The sequence below is a fragment of the Miniopterus schreibersii genome (assembly GCF_964146895.1).
Source record: "Miniopterus schreibersii genome assembly, chromosome: 16".
NCBI lineage: Eukaryota > Metazoa > Chordata > Mammalia > Chiroptera > Miniopteridae > Miniopterus > Miniopterus schreibersii.
The window spans coordinates 31,785,519-31,802,461 of NC_138116.1; the positions used below are offsets into that span (position 1 = coordinate 31,785,519).

Below are 16,943 nucleotides of genomic sequence, written 5' to 3' on the forward strand. Positions count from 1 at the left end.
CTACAGATGCTACATGCTAGAGGTGCAGTGATGAACAGAAATGCTATTCACTCACGGGTAACCATTGATAAAACATGGCTTTTTTGTTGGGGAGTGGCTTTATGTTCTATTTTCTCAGGTTTTTAGTTTTTAATTACAACACAACAAAAACACATGAGGAGCAAATATACCAAGCATTCCCACCTTAATAAGGGTATGTCAGTGTATGTTACATTATTTGTCATTTCCGAAAAACGGTTTTTTTACTTATATTTGTTTGACATATCATTGTTCTAACTTTCAACCTTGATGTTATTAATTTTGGATGTCTTTATAGAATTGTACACTTGAAACCTATATAATCTTATTAACCAGTGTCACTTCAATAAATTTAATAACAATTTAAAAATGAGAATCATCATTTATTACATAATGTGAAAGTGAGTGGTGAGTCTGTGACTGAGATGAAGGCAGCAAATGAAATTTTAGGAACTCTAGATAAGCTGATTGTGGAGGAAAATTACTTGGCAGAGCAAATAAATATTCAGTATGGATGAAACCTCCTCGTTCTGGAGACGAATGCCTGAAAGTGCTTTCATCCATAAGGAGGCCAAGTCAATACCAGCTAGGTTTGAAGGCTTTTAAGGACAGAATAACTGTGAGCAGTGTTGCAGGCCACACATTGAAACCCCCCGGGGCACAGTGAGAGCCTCAGGGCCTTCAAGCACATCGCTAAGCACACAGGCCAGTGTACTACAGAAGCAGTAAGAAGGCGTGGACGATCCAGCTCCTCTTCCAAGGTGCCCTCATGAATTGCTATGCCCATGAAATGGAGAAGTGAGTTTGGAGAATAACTCACCGTCAAGATTTTGCTCATTGTTGCCCGGCCAGGCGTGGCTCAGAGGTTGAGCCTAGACCTAGGATCCAGGAGATCAGGGTTCAGTTCCTGGTCAGGGCACAAGCCCGGGTTGCGGGTTCAATCCCTGGTCAGGGGCATGCAGGAGGCAGCCGATCGATGACAACTCTCTGATCATTGATGTTTCTTTCTCTCTCTCCCTCTCTCTTCCTCTCTCTGAAATAAATAAAGATATATTTAAAAAAGAAAAGAAAAGATTTTGCTTATCGTTGGTAATGCTCCTGAGCATCCTCCTCTCATTGGTGGTCTTGACCCCAATATCAAAGGGGCGTTTCTCCCTCCAAACTCCACTTCAAATCCAACCAATGTATGAAGGACTTGTAGCACCTTTTAAGGCCTACTACCTGAGGAGGACCTTTGCCCAGGCTATTGCTGCAACTGAGGAAGACACTGATGCAGTTTTGGAAGGAAGGAACACAACATCTTATGACTGCATCGAGAGCCTTGCTTGGGCTTGTGGTGATGTCACTAAGAAGTGCGTAAATGGCATCTGGAAGAAGACACTCAAGAGGCTCATTCATGACTTCAAAGCATTTGGCAAGGATGAGTAGGTTGCAAAAATCAGTAATGCTGTGGTTGGGATGGCAAACAACTTTAACCTGGCTGTGCTGAGGATGAAATTGAGGAGCTTCTAGAGATGGTTCCTGAGGAATTGACTAAGAGGCAAGAGAAGGGAAACTGCAGGAGAAGAGAAAGAACCCCAAGAAAATTTAGTGAAGGGTTTAGCAGAAGCTTTTTTGTTTGTTTGTTTGTTTTTAAAATATATCTTTATTGATCTCAGAGAGAGGAAAGGAGAGGGAGAGAGAGAGATAGAAATGTCAATGATGAGAGAGTCATTGATTAGCTAGCCCGCAACCCGGGCATGTGCCCTGACTGGGAATTGAACCCTGATCGCCTGGATCCCAGGTCGATGCTCAGTTGCTGAGCCACACCCGGCTGGGCTAGCAGAAGCTTTTGTAAAGTTCAACAAGTTCCTTAAAAAATTTGAAAACATGAACTCCAACACCAAAAGGTTATTATTAATAGAGAGGAATGTTCATGGTGCATTATCTGCTTACAGCTATTCTGTGATTAAAAAAACAATCAAACTACCATGGACATATTTCTGAAAAGAGTGATAGCTCCTCAAGAAGAGTCTCAGGCTGGTCCAGAACAAGGCATTGTTATCATAGGAGACTGCTCCATGCATGGTACTGCCCCTGAAGACCTCCCAGTGGGACAAGAGGTGGAGGTGGGAGGTGGTGAGATTGACGATCCTTACCTTGTGTAGGCCTAGGCTAATATGTATGTTTGTGACTTAGTCTTTTAACCAAAAGTTTAAAGTAAAAAAAAATTTTTTTTAAATAGAAGAAAGCTTATAGAGTAAGAATATAAAGAGAGAAAATAGCCTGGCCGGCGTGGCTCGGTTGAGCATCGACCTAGGATCCAGGAAATTGAGGTTCGATTCCCGGTCAGGGCACATGTCCGGGTTGCGGGCTCAATCCCCAGTGGGGGACGTGCAGGAGGCAACCGATCAATGACTCTCTCATCATTGATATTTCTATCTCTCTCTCCCTTGCCCTTCCTTTCTCTGAAATCAGTAAAGATATATTTATTTAAAAAAAATTGTACTCCTGAAATCTATATAATTTTATTAACCAATGTCACCCCAATAAATTCAATCAATCAATAAATAAAAATAATACAGTATGTACCCTAAAATATACATATACTAGATTCAGAGAGAGTTTCAACTATTTTCCACATGCCTTCACTAATATATAAAGGGAAAGTGGAGACTTGCTGCCAGCACTTAAAATTATAATGTGCCAGCATGAAAACGCTCATTATAAGGTCCCAATCTGCATATATCTGCCAAATTTGTTATTGATTGCATTTCTGTTCCCATGATGATGTCTCTGGCTCTCTGTAAAAGTGAGGTGATTGTTTAATTAAGGGATAATCATTTTCCAGTGTGAATTACTCACACATGATACAGTTTTTATCAATCCATGATGTCCCAAACCATATGCACAGGGACCAAAAGGTGACTGGGTTAAATGGAAACATTGATTTGATTAAGTGATGGGATTGTAGACAAATTCTGCCCTTGTTTCTTGCTAATTATTTATAGTAAGGTAAAATGAATATATATATTTTAGATTTTAAGCTTGGAAAAACTCATGAATTGCTCATCTTTATACCTTGTATTCTAAGAAACATTTTGCTATGATGATAGTGAATGATAAATATTAAATGATAATGAAAAAAACAGAAGAATATTTTTGTACAACTATACAATGTTTTTGTTTTAAGCTAATTATTACCACAAAAGAGAATCAAAAAGTAAAAAAAAAAAATTTAGGTGTAGAAAGTAAAAAAAACTGGTGTGTAGTAAGCTACACTATCTAGATTTGTGTAAGTGTGCTCCATGATGTTGGCACGCCAGTTAAGTCCCTAACAGTGCCTTTCTCAGAACGTACCCCTTGGATAGGCCATGAATGACTGTAACGTTCTTGTTCTTTTCCTTTCTGAATAATTCAGTCCAAAAGCCATTAGGTGGGACCAAGCAAAGTAGTTGTCTACAGGGGAGGGAGTGGTAGTGGTGGCCTGGAACCAGGGGTCAGAGCCCGAAGGGAGGAGGGTGTCTTCGTGGGCTGGCACAGGATGTAGCATGAGCAGGTAAGGAGAACACACATGGAGAGAGGGTGGCTGCAGCCCCGCGGGGGTTGGCAGAGCCTGAGGAGGGTGAGGCAAGAGTCCTGTGGCTGTTGAGTCCTGAGCAAGCGAAGAGGGCATCTGTGGGTGTGGGAGTGGAGGGACAGCAGCAGGTTGTGGAGACTGAGTAGGGTGAGGAGGGAGTCCCAGCAGGATAAGGAGGGTCTCTGCAGGGAATGGTGACAGCCCAGCCTGAGATGATAGAATCCAAGGGAGAGGAGGGTGCTTGTTTTAATTGGGTGGTGGTGGCCTAGAGCCACGGGTTAGAGCACAAGCATTGTGAGGAAGGTATTGTCCATGTGTGCAGTAGTGGGGGTGACGAAAGGAGATTGGTTTACATATGGGGGAAATTGCTATAAGTAAATATATTGAGGACAGTGGGAGTCAATCGGGAGAAAGCTGTGATGTTGGAATGAAATTGGAGGTAATTGCTAAGCTCAAGGTTTTCAATATATGTAGATATAAGAAGTTATAAATGTTCAGTTTGCATATGTGTATCATATATATAATATATACACACACAAGGGTGGGCAAAAGTAGGTTTACAGCTGTGAGTATGAGAAACAGGTAATAAAACTGTTATAATAATCAAAACTTGCATGTCTTTTACTGTACATACATCTGTAAACCTACTTTTGCCCACCCTGTGTGTGTGTGTGTGTCTGTCTAGATCTCTCTACTGAGAGGGTTTTAGAACAGCAACACCCCCACAGCTAAGAGCCCATTTAGCACTCAGATCTTGGTTTATGAATGTCATTTTACACTAAAAGGCATCAGGGCTCCTAGGAGGGTGTCTTACAGGGCTCCTAGGAGGGTGTCTTACAGGCTTGGAAATTACAAGATGAGCCCGAACTATCTTATTGTGCCAGAAAGTGAGGAAGATGGGGCCATTGAAAGGACAGAGAAACTAGCTTGCAGGGTCTTACACTTGCCAAATCCAGGACAGTTTTTAAAAATCAAAATAAGTACAGTAACAGATTGCAACCTATTGACTCAAATAGGAATTCCACGTCTGTACTAAATAAATGAATGAATGGGTGCAACAGAAAGCTTTTTCTTACACTAGAATGCCATCTTACAAATGTAGAAGGGATAATGGAATTAGAATAGCACCATTTGGCGACCATCATAGTAATAATTCAGGAAACACCAGTAGGTGCTGTATAAGCTTCCCGTGGCTGCTGTGGCAAATTACCACAAACTTGGAGGTTTAAAACAACAGAAATCTATTCTTCCTGGGGTTCAGAAGTTGAAATCAGTTTTACTGGCTGTAATCACAGTGTCTGCAGGGCCACACTCTCCAGGAGCTCTATGGGAGAATCCATTCTCGCCCCTTCCAGCTTCTGGAGATTGCTAGCATTGGTTTAGCAATCCATTCTCTGCCTCCATGGTCACGGTGCCGCCTCCTCTTCTGTCTGTGTCAGATCTGCTTCTGCCCCCCTCTTGTAAGGATACATGTGATTGCTTTAGGGTTCATTGAATGATCCAGGATACTCTCGCCATTTCAGTCCTTATCACACCTGCAAGGTCTTGTCTTTGCCATATAAGGTTAATAGTCACAAGTTCCAGGGATCAGGAGGTGGCTGGGCTGTCTTTTGGGTGATCCATCATTCAGCCTACCATGGATGCTAAAACAGTGGGTGAAGTTTTTTTAACTGATTTGAGAGAGAGAGAAACATCAATTTGTTGTTCCATTTATTTATGCATTCATTGATTGATTCTTGTATGTGCCCTGACTGGGGATCGAACCCGCAACCTTGGCTTATTGGGATGACGGTCTAACCAACTGAGCTACCCGGCCAGGGCTGAAACAATGGGTGCAAGTTTGATGAGGAGCAAATTATAGAGGGTTAAAGTGCCTCCCCACAACATAATTACGAATTGTGAAAGGAAAAGTGGCAACTTCACAGTGGGGAAGCCTGGCATGTATCCCAGTGATGATGTTAACATCACCAGCAATGGGTCAGTAGGAATCGGGTATTCCTGACAGGAGGCAATGAGAAGAACACAGCTTCCCTGCTGTTATGTTCTTGCTAAAGACGCATAATCTGTATCTAATCCTGAGGAAGCGTCAGGTAAATTGAGGGACATTTTACAAGATAACTGGCCTCTGATCTTCAAAATCTTGAGCATGAAAATAAAAGAAAAACTGAGAAACTGTTCCAGATTGAAGGAGCCTAAAGAGATACGATAATTAAACATAATAAGTGATCCTGGACTGGATCCTTTTGCTATTAAGGACATCATTGAGACAATTGATGAAATTCGAATGGGTTCTGTGTATTAGACGAAAGAATTCTTTCCTAGTGTTTCCAGTTCAGTAAGTTCACTAATCTGTCTCTTGATGTCACTTGTTCTGATTTTCCCCCCAGTACGTGATATGCCCTTACAGTCTGCAGACTCATTTCTTTCTTTCCGATGAAATTTTTCTGTGTTGTTCCTTAATGCTGTCTTACATTTCATTTGGGTTCCAGTTTTTATTTATGTTGTGGATAGCTGTCCTCCATGCATATCTTCAATTTGGTGTAGTCTTTTTTCCTACTGCATGCATTGGATAACCTCAAGATTTTGCAACGTATTAGTACAGTTTTTAGCTTTCTCTGTTCTGTTCTTTGATGTTTATAATTTAAGTGTTAGATGTATAATGGTATTACTTTTGTTCTGAGTGTTCTCCTTAGCTTTTCAAGCTCCACTTTTCTTCTCAGTCTTTTGTTTTAGCTCATCTTTTGATGTGTTTTATTGACTCCTTAGTCTTTATTTTGCAAACCACTCGAGAAGTAGTTTCCCTTTTTTGGCTTGTGTTCTAGACTGGATTCTTTAATTGTCTCTGCCTCCTCTGTTCCTTCCATTTTTATACATTGTGGTGTGTTGCATTGTTACTGTCATTTCTTTTTATCTTGTTTATGCTTAATATGGACAATTCTGTGCAGACCTCATGTTTTCTCTGACTTATCTAGGCTAGGTGTATCTCCTTGCCAGCCTTCGCATGTGGGACCCCTATCTTCTGTTCTAGGCGACCTTTGAGTGCTCGGGTGTGCCTTGTGTCCACTTCTCTGTCCCCTAGGGCATGGTTGTGGGAGGGGATGGAGAGCTTTGCTGGGACTGAGTACAAACACTCAGGCTCCATTCTCTCCAGCCGGGGGTAGCAATCCATCCCCACGGGCTTTGCCCTGTCCCGCACCTCAGCATGGTGATGCCTGGCATTGTTTCCTGCCTGTGGTGGGAGCCTGTCTGTGTACATCCTGCTTAATTTACTCCTTACCTTTCTGATGGGCGTTTAGGTTTATTCTAGGCAGGGCTTTAGCAATCATCCTTGTATATTACGTTCTCATGTTATCATTTCTGAGTAGATTATACTGGAGTTAGTATTGTGGGGCCAGAGAGCATCTGTTGTGGAGAATAGACCAATTTGCGTGCTTATAATGTGTAAGAGCTTCTGTTTCTGAATAGTCAAACTCATAGACACTAAAGTTAGATCAGTGGTTCCTGGGGTGGGAGATGGAGAAACTCGGTACAGGGTTTCTTTTGGGGGTGATGAAAATGTTCTGAAGTTAGGTAGTGTTGATGCTTGCACAACTCCAAATATACTAAAACCCACTGAATTATACTTTTACAGTGTGAATTTTATGATATATGAATGATATCTTACAAACTTATTTTTTAAAAAGAATTCCAGTTTCCCTTTAACCTTGTCAATATATTAGGTATTACTAACTTTTATTTATTTTTTTACTTTTTTATTTAAAAAAAAAAATCTTTATTGATTTCAGAGAGACGAAAGGAGAGGGAGAGAGAGAGATAGAAACATCAATGATGGGAGAGTCACTGATCAGCTGCCTCCTGTACGCCCCTGACTGGGGATCGAGCCCGCAACCCGGGCATGTGCCCTGGCTGGGAATCGAACGCCAATCGCCTGGATCCCAGGTCGATGCTCAACCGTTGAGCCATGCCCGGCCAGGCACTAACTTTTAAAAATATTGCTAATCATTTTTTAAATTTAAATTTTCATTAATGAGATTAAGCATCTTTTCATATATTTATTGACTATTTGTATTTCTCTGAATAGCTTTTTATTATATACTTTGTTCATGTTTTTTGTTTATGTTTTTTGGGGTGGAGGGAGGAACTCTTTAGAGCTGGGATACTGACTAATTCTTTGTTAGATGTTTCAAATATTTTATCCCACTTTATAATAGTCTTTTTATGGTATCTTGTGATATGGAGTTAAATATTTCATTTGTGATTTATTTTACATAGGATATGAAGGAGGAATTTAGCTTAATTTTTTTCCAAATGGATATTCCATATCATGGAGGGCCTATATACCCCAGTAAAGAGTTTAGGTCTTATTCTGAGTGTGATGGGAAGCCATGGGGTTTTGAGACAGGTAGTAGCGATATGATCTGATTTAAGTTTCAAAAAATCTCCAAAAGATTATTCTGATAGCTATGTGGAGAAGTGGTGGTTGGTGACAGAAGGAGATAGACTGGTATTTCAACAGCTTAATTTAATTTAATTTAATTAATTTATTTTAAAATACATCTTTGTTGATTTCAGAGAGAGGAAGGGAGAGGCAGAGAGATAGAAACATCAATGATGAGAGACTGCCTCCTGCATGACCCCCACTGGGGATTGAGCCTGCAACCCAGGCATGTGCTCAGACCAGGAATCGAACCAAGATCTCCTGGATCATAGGTTGATGCTCAACCACTGAGCCATGCCGGCTGGGCAAGTTTTCTTTAAAATATAGACATGATCATGACATTCTTACAAGTTTGTATTGAGCAACAACTGTGGACCAGTTGTTGCATTAAGCACAGGAGGATACCTGCCCTCATTGAAAGTACAGTCTAGTAGGAGAAAGAGATAATCAAGTAATGAATATATAGTTATACTATACTATATATATGTACATGTATGCATAAATAAACAGTGGACATTTATACTATATATGTTAATAATTACATGTTCATATATGTTAATTAAACCTGAGAGAAGTAAGCTGAAGAAGGAAAACAGTCATGGCTATAGAAGAGAGTATAACAGAAACCTGATCTAACCTAACAATTAGGGAAGTGTCTTGAAGAAGTGATAGTTGAGATGAAAGCCAAAAAATGAGTATTAGATGAGGCAGAATAAGAGGAAGCCATCCCAATCAGAGCGGTGTACACAAAGGCCTTGCCACAGCAGAGAACATAACATACACTGGGAGCTGAAAGAAAACAGCATGGCTAGAGAGCAGAGATCCTTGGGGAACTGGTGTGAGATGAGTTGGAGATTAGCAAGGCCAGACCACACAGCCTGTAGACCATGTGAAAGGGTTTTTTTTTGGTCTATGGCCCTTGGGAAGTTATTGTAAGGTTTTGTTTAGTTTGTTTTTTTTTTAATTTTTAAAATTTACCTTTTTTGTTGAAAGTATTACAGATATCCCCCCTTTTTTTCCCCATTGATCCCCTCCACCCCGCATCCACCCACCCCACCAAGGATTTCACCATGCTATTGTCTGTGACCATGGGTTATGCATATATGCATATAAGTTCTTTGATTAATCTCTCCCCACCCACTCCCCCACTCCCGCCTTCCTTCTGAGATTCATCAGTCTGTTCCATGCTTCTATGTCTCTGGATCTGTTTTGTTCCTTAGTCTATTTTGTTTATTAGATTCCACATATGAGTGAGAGCATGTAAAACTGAACCAGGAAGAATCAGAAAACTTGAATAGGCCCATAACAACTGATGAAATTGAAGCAGCGATAAAATAACTTTCAGCAAACAAAAGCCCTTGTCTGGACGGCCTCACAGGGGAGCTTTCTAATTCTTTAAGTTGTAGGGTTAGATAGCTTACTAAAAATTTTTCTTGCTTTTTGAGGTAGGCCTGCAGTGCTATGAACTTTCCTCTTAGGACTGCTTTCACTGTGTCCCATAGATCTTGGGTTGTTGTGTGTTCATTTTCATTTGTTTCCAGAAAGTTTTTGATTTCTTTCTTGATCTTATTAGAAACCCATTCATTGTTTAGTATGTTATTTAGCCTCCACGTGTTTGAATGTATTTGAGTGTTTTTACTGTAGTTTTCTAATTTCATGCCCTAGTGATCTGAGATGCTTGATATGATTTCAATCTTCTTGAAGTTGTAGAGACTGGTTTTGTGTCCTAACATGTGGTCTTATCTTTGAGAATGACCCATGTGCACTTGAGAGGAATGTATATTCTGCAGCTTTGGGGTGAAATGTTCTGTAAATATCAATTAAATCCATCTGATCTAGTGTGCATTTAGTCACTGTTTCTGTGTTGACTTTTTGACTGGAAGATCTATCCAGTGAAGTCAGTGGAGTGTTAAAGTCCACGACTATGACTGTATTGCTGTTGATCTCTCCCTTAAAGTCCTTAAGGTTATTATTGATAGGTCTTTATTTATTGCCATTTTAATTCTTGAAAAAAAACTTTATTGATTTCAGAGAGAGGAAGGGAGAGGGAGAAAGAGATTGAAACATCAATGATGAGAGTGTCATTGATTGGCTGCCCTCCTGCACACACCAGACTGGGGATTGAACCATGGTTTCCTGGATCCTAGGTTGAGGCTCAACTACTGAGTCATGCCCAGCCAGGACGCCATTTTAATTCTTTATGCCTATGTTTCTCTATTTCTTCTTATTACAGCAGTCCCTTTACATTTCCTGCAATGCTGGTTTGGTGATGATAAACTCCTTTAGTCTTTTTTTTGTCTGGGCAGCTCTTTATTTCACCATCTATTTTGAATGATAGCCTTGCTGGATAGAGTAGTCTTGATTTCAGATCCTTGTTTTGCATTACCTTGAATACTTCATGCCATTCCCTTCTGGCCTGTAGAGTTTCTGATGAGAAGTCAGCTAACAACCTTATGGGAGCTCCTTGGTAGGTAACAGGTTGCTTTTCCTTTGCTGCCTTTAAGATTCTCTCTTCTTCTTGAATTCTTGGCATTTTAATTATGATGTGTCTGGGTATGGGCCTCTTTGGATTCTTCCTGCTTGGGAATCTCTGTGCCTCCTGAACTTGTGTAACTTTTTCCTTGACCAGGTTAGGGAAGTTTTCTGCCATTATTTCTTCAGACAGGTTCTCTAACCTTTGCTTCCTTTCGACCTCCTCTGGCATTCCTGTGATGTGAATATTGTATGTTTCATGTTGTCCCAAAGCTCCCTTAGACTGTCCTCCTGTTTTTTAATTGTTTTTTCTTTTTGGATCTCTAATTGAATGATTTTTTTCCTACTCTGCCTTCTAATTCACTGGTCCGATCCTCGGCTTCCTCTAATCGGCTGTTTATTCCTTCCAATGTATTCTTTATTTCTGCTATGTCATTCTTAATTTCCTTCATAGTTTCCATATCTTTTTTCATGCTGTTGAGCATCCTTACAATCAGTATTCTGAACTCTATATCTGAGAGATTGGTTATCTCTGTTTCATTTAGCTCTTTTTCTGGAGACTTCTCTTGTTCTTTCATTTGGGGCTTGTTATTTTATCTCCCCGTTTTGGCTGCCTATTTGGGTTTGTTTCTATGTATTAGGTAGGCCTGCTACGACACTCAGTCTTTTTGGATGGTCTCTGGTACAGGCCAATGTCGGGCGCTGTTTGTGACTGGTCTTGAGAACCCTGTTTGGAGCTATCAGCAACCCATGGCTTGAGGTCCCCTCTGTTGGGGGTGGGGTCCATTTGGACAGGACCAAGATGCACACGAAAGTCTGCTTTTCCAAGGCTCAGATCCAGAAGCAGATCAGGCGAAGACTTAAAGCCCTCTGGAGTCTGCCTCTGCCTGCAGGCTGATTAATCTGATTCTTTTAATGAGCCTCAGGCTGTAGAAACTCCACAGGGTGGGGTGGCTGATTATTATTAGTCTCTTAAGGAGCCTCTCACTGTAGAAACTCCTTAGGGTAGGGTAAGAGGTTTTCCAGCAGGGTGGGGCAGTTGTTTCCCCCTCAGGCAAAAGCTGCTTGGAAAGTAAATGTCTGACTCTGCAGTATAGGGGAATGACTGGGCACAGGAATCCAGAGGGGTACCCTCTAAGTTCTGTCTCCAGAGCCCACAGCCCTTGATTCTCCTTACATAACTCCAGTCCACTCTGCCCTCCCTCTGCTGGAGCCCAAGGTGAGTGGTTGCACATGAAACTTTGTGCATTGGCTTTTTAAGAGGGTGCCGGCATTTCCAGCCTTCTCTCCCTGGCAGACAGAAACCCTGCTGCTTTTCACAGCCAGATGTTACATGGGCACCTTTCTCAGTTCTGGTGCTCTTGGCTGGGAAGCCCAGCCTGGGGTTTAGACCCCAGAGTCCTCAGTGGGAGCCCCCACAGCTGAGATACTGCTCGGGACCTTCAGCTGCTGCCTCTGGGAGCCCAGCCAGCCCTCTGGCGCCTCCGCACTTCCTACCAGTCTCTATGCGGTCTCCACTTTTCCTCTTTGGTTACGAGGGTGCTCTCCAGCTTGTCTTCGGTTGCAGTTCATCATTCAGGATGGTTTTTCTGTATTTTAGTTGTAATTCCAGTTTGGTCCCGGGAGAGTGTCAGTGTAGCTTCCACTAAGTCTGCCACCATCTTTAATCCCCTATTGTAGGGTTTTAATCAGAGTTAAAAATAGGTCAAAGAACTATATTCTTAGATTATAATTACTTAAAAAACTATATCTACAGTCATACTGGTTTGCACTGGGAAAGGTAATTGTTTAGATAATTGTTATGTTTCTGAAAATAGATAATCTCTTGTTGTGCCACATATTCTTGTGTTTAACAATCTATATTCTTATGTCATTTGCTCCTTGAAGATACAGTATGTAGTAAGGACACTGCATTTTAATTAAGGACTTGATGGGAAATGAAAATCCTGCGATCATAAAAAGACTTGATAATGATACAGTGAAAGATTCAGAGAAATATTTATGTAGGAATTGCTATCATATGTTTCTCAAGTTATTCAGTATGAAAACCAACTGACAAAGGAAAATAGTTTCATCAAAATGATTATTGGGGAAAAGCTTTTTAAGTAGCTTGTCATTTGAAGGGCTTCTGAATTTATTTTTTTCTAACTTGTTTCTCTTTCTTTGCCTTTGTAGGAGAGTAGTTATTTTGATGGAGTTAGACATTTTGAAATCAGCAGAAGCTGTTGGAGTAAAGATTGGCAATCCAGTGCCCTATAATGAAGGTAAAATACTTTTTATAGGTTGTAGCACTCAAGTGAATATCTCTTTATAGATCTGGAATTCTACCTTTTGGATTCAGTTTGATTTGTTAGTCTTAATAAAACTAGTGATTTGGGGGGTCTAGGAACCAGGTTCTTGCAGTTTTCTTCAGGACTGAAGAAATGGTTAGATTCTGTAAAGGAAAAACTTCTCTGTTTTTCTCTTTGCTCAACACTCACACTTCTAGCTTTTCTGTGACTAGATGTAGGGAGGGTTTTCCCCCACCAAATAATTTTCAAATTCCCTGTAGACACCAGCTGGGAGTCCTACAGTTCAATTCAGTTCAACTCTGACACTACCTGGTTGGAGTTAGCATCAGATCCCACAGGGTAAGGCCTCAGTCCCATAGGACTGCTTCCCCCCAGATAGTTACCTCAGACAGATTCTGCCAGTGCAGTTGTAGTCTAGGTTGGGGGCCAGGTCACTGATGCTTCCCATGCTGCCATTTTCCCAGAATCCTCTCAACAGTGATTATCTCTTGATAATGATTTTCATTTTCTTCTGAAGATATCTAGAAAAACACAATTAGAAAAATTCAATTACTTTAAACAAGAGAGACAGTAATAGTTCTAGAAGAAGGCAAAGAATCTTCAGTCATTGATCCCATAAAAGGAGGCAGCTTGTCTGCTCTGCCACCAAGTCCAATAAAAATAAACACATGAAGAATAAAAAGAAACCACTAAAATTAGTTGCCTAAAGGGGGCAGCAGTGGGTAGGAGTTAAGGGGGTAGGAGGCAGGGGTAGGAGTAAGATTTCTCTAAAAGTATAATTTTGTAGTTTTCACTTGAAACATATAACTATTCAACAATTAATGTTTATTTAAAAAGCTGTCTGATTATCTTAATCATATTTCATTTTTTAATTTTCTTTTAATCCTCACCTGAGGATATTTTTTCCATTGCTTTTCAGAGAGAGTGGAAGGGAGAGAGAGAAACATTGATGTGAGAGAGACACATCTGCTGGTTCCCTCCCACATGCGCCCCGATCAGAGCCGGGGATTGAACCTGCAACCCAGGTATGTGCCCTTGACCGGGAATCGAACCTGAAGACCCTTCTGTGCACAGACCAACACTAACCACTGAGCATACCAGGCAGAGCAAAAACTATACAAGTTTTAATGAACAAATACAGGGTGTCCCAAAAAAATGTACACATACTTTAACAGCTGATAGCTCAGTACTGAAAAAATGAAATTCTTTTATTTTTTAATATGTTTTATTGCTTTCAGAGACAGAAAGGTAGAGGGGGAGAGAGAGAGAGAGAGAAACATCATTGATGAGAGAGGGTCATTGATTCTGCCTCCTGCATGTGCCCTGCTGGGGGTCGAGCCCAAAACCTGGGCATGTGCCCTGACCAGGAATCAAACCATGATGTTCTGGTTCACGGGTTGACATTCAACTGCTGAGCCACGCTGGCTATTTTTAACTATAATATTTTGCTTAGACTTAAATGTCTTACATAATACGTCATAATATATTCATTATTAGTTGGAATTTTTGGGGCCCCATTCTGTCTATTTTCTGCCAATAGGCAATTTTAACTATTGGGTTGACTCTTTTATATGCTTTGTAACTGTTGTTAAGGAATCACTTGCTAGTAGAAACTGAGTTTTTGTCACTTTGTGTACTCTACCATGTGTTACCTAATTTTTATCTGCTGGTGGCTCACTTACCATTGTAATGATAATTAAAATGATGGGTGTGAGTACAAGTAACTTAAGGAGCTGGAGTCTGCTTTTAAATATCCCATTTTCCTCCTTGGTCAGAGCCAGTGATAAGCAAAAGAGTCTAAGGATTACAACCTTGATCCACCTCACTGCAATGTTTGATTTGCTGGTGGCACAAAACAGAAGATTATCAGAAGTTGAGTCTGCATTTCTGCTTTGGGGTATAATTTTAAATTTTAGCAAGATTTTTGTTTAGCTCTAGACTAATTTCTTTCAGGTCTTGTGGTCAGCGGCTGTTGCAGTGCATTAAATTGAAGGGCAATTGTTGCTATTTAGAATGCACCAGGATTCTTGCCATCCATTTACTTTGAGACTGTCCCTTGTGTCCTGTGCCAGATTTGCAAATGTAGTCCAAAGCAGGAGTTGATTATTGCTCTGATAAGTGGATTAGCAGCTTTTCCTAGCTACCAGATATTAGGGTTATTAGTTACGTTCTATATAATTAGAGTCTTGGCTGCCAGAATTAGTTGCTCATTATTAAAAATTAACTACACGGTGAAGTGGATGAATCGAGTTAGACAAACCTGGGTTCAAGATGACGTTTTGCCTCTTCCTAGTTGTGTGACTTTGGGCAAGTTACTTGACCTCTGTAACCTAGTTTTCTCATCTGTTAAATGGGCATAATAATACTATTTATATCATTGAGTTAAAGATTGAATGGAATAATGCATTTAATCTTATACTTGATGCATATAGTAAGATGCAAAAAATGGTAGCTATTATTGTCTACGTCATTGAATCTAAGAATCCTATGATTATAAGTCTGTAACATTATATTATGTACTACTACAAGGAAATAACACATTAATATTAATTTATATGTTAAAATGTCAAGTGTTCATTTTAGAATAGGTAAATAGGTAAGTTACATTTTTTTTAAATGGTGGTAGCTCTGACCCATGTGGCTCAGTTGGTTGGCGTGTAGACCCATGCACCAGAAGATGACAGGTTTGATTTATGCAGGGCATATACTCAGGTAGAGGGTTCGATCCCCGGTCAGGGTGGGTGCGGGAGACAACCAATCGATCGATGTTTCTCTCTCACATTGATGTTTATCTCTCTCTCTCCCTTTCTCTCTCTAAAATATCAATCATCAATTTAAATAAATTAATAAATACATACATAAAAATTGTGGTAAAGTATACATAACAAAGTTTACATCTTAACCTTTTTTTTTTTAAATCCTCACCTGAGGATATGTTTTTCATTGAGAGACAGACAGACAGATATTGATCAGTTGCCTCCCATTTGTGCCCTGATTGGATATCAAACCCACAACCTTGGGTATGTACCCTCACCGGAATCGAATCTGTGACCCTTTGGTGCACTGGACAATGCTCCAGCCAACTGAGCCACCCAGCCAGGGCACCTTGACCATTTTTTAAGTGTACAGTTTAGTGGCATTTAAGTACATTCATGTTGTTAGGCAACCGTCGCCCCTTCGGAACTCTTTCATCATCCCAAATTGAAACTGTACCCGTGAAACAGTAACTCCCCATTTCCCACTCCACCGTTCTACTTTCTGTCTCTGAATTTGACTACTCTTGGTACATTTTGATAGAAATTAAAGATAGCAGATCAGCATGGTCGCATGAGCGTGTCCTGTTTGACAAGGTATTTGCAGAAGCTGGCGTGGTAAGTGAGAAGAGGGCTTGAGAACTTGTACAGATTTGAGACAGTGGAAGAGAAGGGCGCACTACAGTGGAGCAGAGCAAGTAGAGCAGGGGTTTGTGTATTTTTATGGTATTGTCTTTGAATATTGAAATCTTTCCATTTTTTTAATATATTTCACGAAGCAGGGAATAATACTTTTGCCTCCAACCATTAGATTCTAATACTGTTTACTGAGCAACTCCTGTTTTCCCTACTGATTTTAAAACAGGTTCACTGTAGAATTTCACAATGTTCCTTCACAAGACACACTATCAAAGAAGAGCAATTCTCCCCTTCAATTTCTGTGACACTTTGTAAATTCAGAGATAGTGGAAAAGCCAAAAGGAAACACAAAAATTCATTGTCAAGAATCTACCCTCCTCTTCTATGTAAATAAGGCCTCAGTTTTTCTCTCCATAGGAAGAACTAAAGAATAAACAATTCCGTTTAACCTTTTGAATTTTATGCTAAATTCGTTTTACTCTAATCGCACAGTTAGCTCTTGTTTAGTCGTACCAGTGAAGAGTAATATTGGCAGAAGGAAATGACATCAGTGTGTAATCTGCCCGCGTGCATGAGGGCCTTGGGGGCGCGGCAGGAATAAGCCTGTGTTTGGAGAGGCCAGGGCGAGGGGCAGGAGGGGGCTTGGCAGCCGCTCACCATTTGTGTTCTCGGGGCTCTCTAGGAAATTTTTCTGAGCTACGGCGTGTGCTGCAAGCACTCTTGGTGAGCAGCCCACATTAGGTTGGCTTGTACTTTTAGTGCCAATTACAAAG

At 40.6% G+C, this 16,943-nt stretch overlaps 1 protein-coding gene across 1 annotated transcript in view; it reads left to right on the forward strand.

Annotated features, from left to right (window-relative positions):
• The window catches only part of RPA1 (replication protein A1), a 53,158-nt gene that overhangs the window by 14,656 nt on the left and 21,559 nt on the right, over positions 1-16,943 (forward strand). The window contains exon 5 of the mRNA XM_081162260.1: positions 12,663-12,751. Coding sequence (XP_081018386.1) covers positions 12,663-12,751 — 89 coding nt within the window. The remainder of the gene's footprint in view (positions 1-12,662; positions 12,752-16,943) is intronic.